This window comes from Sprattus sprattus (assembly GCF_963457725.1).
Source record: "Sprattus sprattus genome assembly, chromosome: 14".
NCBI classification, from domain to species: Eukaryota; Metazoa; Chordata; class Actinopteri; order Clupeiformes; family Clupeidae; genus Sprattus; species Sprattus sprattus.
The window spans coordinates 22,781,044-22,786,043 of record NC_137912.1 but is presented as its reverse complement, the minus strand read 5'-3'; the positions used below and the strand labels follow the sequence as shown (position 1 = coordinate 22,786,043).

The 5,000-nt window shown below is 43.7% G+C and overlaps 1 protein-coding gene across 1 annotated transcript in view; it reads right to left on the bottom strand.

The window, feature by feature from the left end:
• Positions 1–2,911: 2,911 nt before the first annotated feature.
• Positions 2,912–5,000, bottom strand: part of nrip2 (nuclear receptor interacting protein 2) — a gene marked incomplete at its 5' end in the record, with an annotated part of 35,933 nt that continues 33,844 nt past the window's right edge. Inside the window, one exon of the mRNA XM_080851146.1 lies at positions 2,912–3,187. Coding sequence (XP_080707272.1) covers positions 3,068–3,187 — 120 coding nt within the window. The 3' untranslated portion in view covers positions 2,912–3,067. The remainder of the gene's footprint in view (positions 3,188–5,000) is intronic.

Here is a 5,000-nt window from a genome sequence, read left to right as displayed (position 1 = left end):
AAACTTCACTCCCTGTCATTCACACAGATGTGCTTGTTACTGACAGTCGCTGGGTTATTTCCAGTGTGCAGGTTACACATAGCACTAGTGAATTTCAGTGGAAATGTGTTTCTCATAATACATCTACATCAAGCAGGAGGGCTTTATGGATCCAGCCTCTATGTGAGCGGAACCATCTGACTCTAGAACCGAACGACCCTGATCTGTAGGGGCTACCACCGGGTTCACACTAGATCCATTCAACTCATGTGTCACTCATGAGATCATTCATAAAACACTCCAGGAGCTCCGTGTATAGCCAGAATACAGATTTTTATTTTTAATTCGTAATAGGCAGATTAAAATACTGTTCAGAAATCAAAAACAGTAAACAGAAGAAAAAAAACGCCAAAAGAAATGAACAAAGAACACAGAAAAAAATCAACTAATCTCAAACATCACATTTTCAATGCCGTTACACAGAGCACAGAGATCATAAGAATGAACGGGGGGGGGGGGGGGGGGGGGGGGGGGTCTATGCAGGGTTGACCTTCACTGAGGGAGCTGGTTAGATTGGTGCCCTGGAAATGGTGTCCTGTAGACCAAGGAACAGAGAGCAACCTCACGCAGATTCAAGCTGCATTATCCACTCATTCTATGTTTGTGTGTGTGTGTGTGTATGTGAGTATGTGAGTGCTTGGCTTGTGAGTGTGTGTGTGTGTGTGTGTGTGTGTGTGTGTGTGTGTGTGTGTGTGTGTGTGTGTGTGTGTGTGTGTGTGTGTGTGTGTGTGTGTGTGTGTGTGTGTGTGTTGTGTGTGTGTGCATGTGGGTGTTTGACCAAAATTAGCAATCAACAAAACAAAACCATAAACATAAAACCATAACATTTTCATTTAGATGAGCTTAGCTGCGTAAAACAGAATAACTGACCAAAGCAGAGAGAGACAGAGAGCGCCATGAGAGAGAGAGAGAGAGAGAGAGAGAGAGAGAGAGAGAGAGAGAGAGAGAGAGAGAGAGAGAGAGAGGGAGATGGTGACCTCTGAGTAAAACTGAGAATATAAACCTCCATTGAGGCCTTGGCACAAAGTGAAGCCTGGGGCTAAAGTGAGTTCTGTGCCCCAGAAAGATGAGGGGGAAGGCAGCTGGAGAAGGGAGAGTAGTGGAAGGAAAGCTGAAGGGGTAATAGAAGATTGGTACTGTGTTCTTATTTTCCCAAGGGACACACCGAAGACAGCAAAACCAAGAATGTCATATCCTGCTCCTACATGACTGCACTGCCTGAAAAAAACACACCCTTTCTGTCTCCCCTTCTCTCTATCTCTCTCTCTCTCTCACACACACACACACACACTCACCCTGGAAAATACACACACAGTCATCCCTACAAATTTGACAAACTTATGCAAAAGCTGACATCTACAGAAAAAAGAACTGATCATGCAACACTGGAATGTTTTTGTGGGGTTTTTTCTGCCAACAGCGTTCAGCTTGTCAGACACGTGCCCACAGACCGCGCCCTGGGTAGCCATTAGCATTTTACACAGAAGAGGAGAGGCTTCATCTTTAATTCAGGTCAGCAAGGGGACCCTCAACTGGACTCATTTATGAAAGAGGGCAGGGAGGGGGGAAGAAAGGGCAAGAAGAGAGATGGAGGGTAGGAGAGAGAGAATGTAGAGAAAGAGGGGATGTAGGGAGGAAAATAGGGAGAAAGATGAGAGGAGAAAGAAATCACAGAGAGAGGGAAAGAGACTGGGAGAGATGTAGCAAACAAGAGAGATGAAAAGAAAAAGAGAGAGAGAGGCGGTGTTCTTTAGTCTGTGGTTGTGACCGTAATCTCCTCACGTTTCTACCGCTGTGCAGATCAGAACTGCTGCTTTTTAACGAGGGGACACAGATCGCTCATGGAGCATAGAGTGACCCGGGGCAATTAACTGGATGTCGGGGGTAACAGAACATAGAACATCAGAACATCCCCAGCTAACAGCCCAGACCCGACACACACCGGGCCCAGGCTAGGGACCCAGTTGACGCTGTTTGGGTCTTGTGATTTGTTAAAAGCCCCACTGGATCTAGATGTTGTCCGGATTCCATTTCAGTTGTTTATATTTTTGCTCAACAGCCAATCAAATTACACCCCGTGTACAGCACCGTGTTGATTGGCTTGTCTTGGTCTTAGCCACTATGTTTCTGAACAGTTAACGTCAATTTGCTGAATTCGACCAAAAAGGATATGGGATAAGAATCATGGACGGTACTTTTAATGATTAGCAAAGTCTCTCCATCAGCCAACACTGGTTCAGGCCTAGCTCAGTTCTGGCCCTCGGTACTGTGTGGTCCTGCGCATGCTAACAGCCCCATAGGATCTAATGGCAGGACTTGGATCTTAAGGCCTAGGTTGGTCCCTCTTCCTTCCCTTTATCCCTTCCCTTTTTTTTCCCTACTGAGCACAAACGTAAACACGACTTTTGGTTTCATGTTTTACAAACTAAAAATAAACAATCCAGTGATTATGGCAATGCATTGACTGTTCATCTGCAACTCGGTATTGAGATTTTTCCATGTTGTGATTATATTTTTGCTCTGTGTAATAAGCAAAGGCCTAGTTGACAGCTACTCCCACTACTTCATCTGTTCTCTCCAGAGAATTAAATTACAAATCTTCTGGATTTTACTGGATTATTGGTTCTCTTGTACAACTCACTTATCATTAATCAATGTCCCCTTGATTTAAAATTAATTGATTAATGCCCCCATTGATTTAAAACAATAATCTGAAGTACATGTTTATGAAGAAATGATACATATATATTATAATAATCTCTCTTGGCCTCCATTCACTTCACAATACAACAGAATCATGACAGAATCATGGCAAATGCAGAATAAGCACAAAAACCCCAACACAACAGTGTGAACAGGAGTAAGAGAGAGATAGATAGAAAGAAAGAAATAAAGAAAGAGAGATATAGATGGTAAGATATATCAATAAAGAGAGAGAGACATGAAAAGTCCTTCCATGTATTCCTCCTTTTCTCCTCCTGATGATGGGAATGGGGTCCGCATCAGGGTGACCTCACAGGAAGTGACGTCACATGTTCTTGTTGTTGTCATGGTGGCACTGGCTTTGGTGGGCGGAGGCCTCCAGGAAAGGCAGCTCTTCTCCACTCGCCTGGAGCCGGAGAACCCTGGAGCTCAAGTCCACACAGCACTGTAGGACACACACACACACACACACACACACACACACACACACACACACACATCAGCATTCAAGATGTCCCCTGGTAGTTCAACTGGTAAAGCAGTAAAGAGTGCTAACAGCACCAAGGAGATTACTGCACCAGACTCAGGGAGCTCCTGTACTTCCAATAAATGTGTAAATAATTATTAATGCAAAATGGCTGCTAACATGAGAACTTGGTCCACACACACACACACACACACACACACACACACACACACACACACACACACACACACACACACACACACACACGCCCATTCTGGACGATGCAGCTAAGCTGGAACCACTGATCTACATTGCAATGCAATACACTGCATCTTTTGTGGGAACATATTGGAAATAAATTGACGTGAATATTACACCATATCCATATATGGACAATATTATATATCTGAATATTATACCATATCCTAATATAGACAATATTATATAACTGAATAATATAACATATCCTAATATGTACGAGTCCGGATGTACATACCCATGTAATATTTAGTATCTAGTCTCTCACATAATTAAAAAACCCAAAGTTTAATGGTTTACAGGAACATTGAATATATGAAATCTATGTCTTGATCTGTGTGACGCAGTCTAAAATAAAAAACATACATAAATATGAGGAGTCCACCCCTATGAAATCTATGTCTTGATCTGTGTGACACAGTCTAAAATAAAAAACAAACATAAATATGAGGAGTCCACCCCTGACTACGGATGGTCAAAACAGTGCAGCTTCAAAGCATTTAACTCAAGGAGATGGTTGCACTCCAACAGATCAGGTTTCTGAGGACTTCAAAACTATCAAAACAGCATGTCCACCTTCTGCTCCACTCATTCAAACTCAGGGGGATGTTTGCACTCCAACACACCAGATCTCTGAGGAACTCAGAATTATCAGAACAGTAGATCTGCTGTCTGCTCCACACAAGAACACATCATTAGCCGGGACCAGGGAAGAGAGAGGACGTGACCTGTGGTCCTCCTGAGAGTGAGAGAGGTCCCTGGGGTGAGACACACTCAGGTTGTTTACTTACTTTTACTCTTGCTCTACAGTTTTAGAATATTCAAACCTAGATAGTTTACGATTGTGGAGTTAATCCACCCTGATCTGGCACATGTATGGCACAGATGTGGTTATAAATTAGCCTGGATTTGCACCAGTATTTGAGCCTGGTGTAAGTCAGTCACTGTTGTCTTCTAACCAGGCCTTACCGTTAACGGAGCCTCTGTGGATCAGAGCCTGATTTGAGACAGATGTGTACCACAACCATTAGCCTTCTGCCAGAATATTATTTAGTTTAAGAGGCCATATGTGAGTCTAAAACGCTGTGATATATTTGTATTAGTTCACTTCTATGAAATTATCCTTTTTTATTGCCAGCTTGTTGAACGTTCCAGGCAGGCCTTCCACCTAGTCCTGCTGTGTCGTGGTTGCTTTTTTCGCCTCGCATACCATATGCTACCGCCTTCGCAACCCACACTGTCTGGACCTGCACCACAGTCATCTGCCATTAGCCACAACATGTTTCTGTTTAAGAGCCCAGAACTTTATTTCAGGCTCTCTGAGGCATCTTCCCAGCCAGCTATAGAACTTGCTATAGTCACTTGGCTGTCAACAGGAACAGTCTTCACCTCCTTCCTGCCTTAGCTGCTACGTATTTAGCCTCGCTAAGCATATGCTACCGCCATCGCAATACCCTGCACGCCTGTCTGCTCCGCTACAAAGGTACTGGTTAGTATGTCCGCTCAGTGCACTGTGTAAGACGATGCTTCTGTT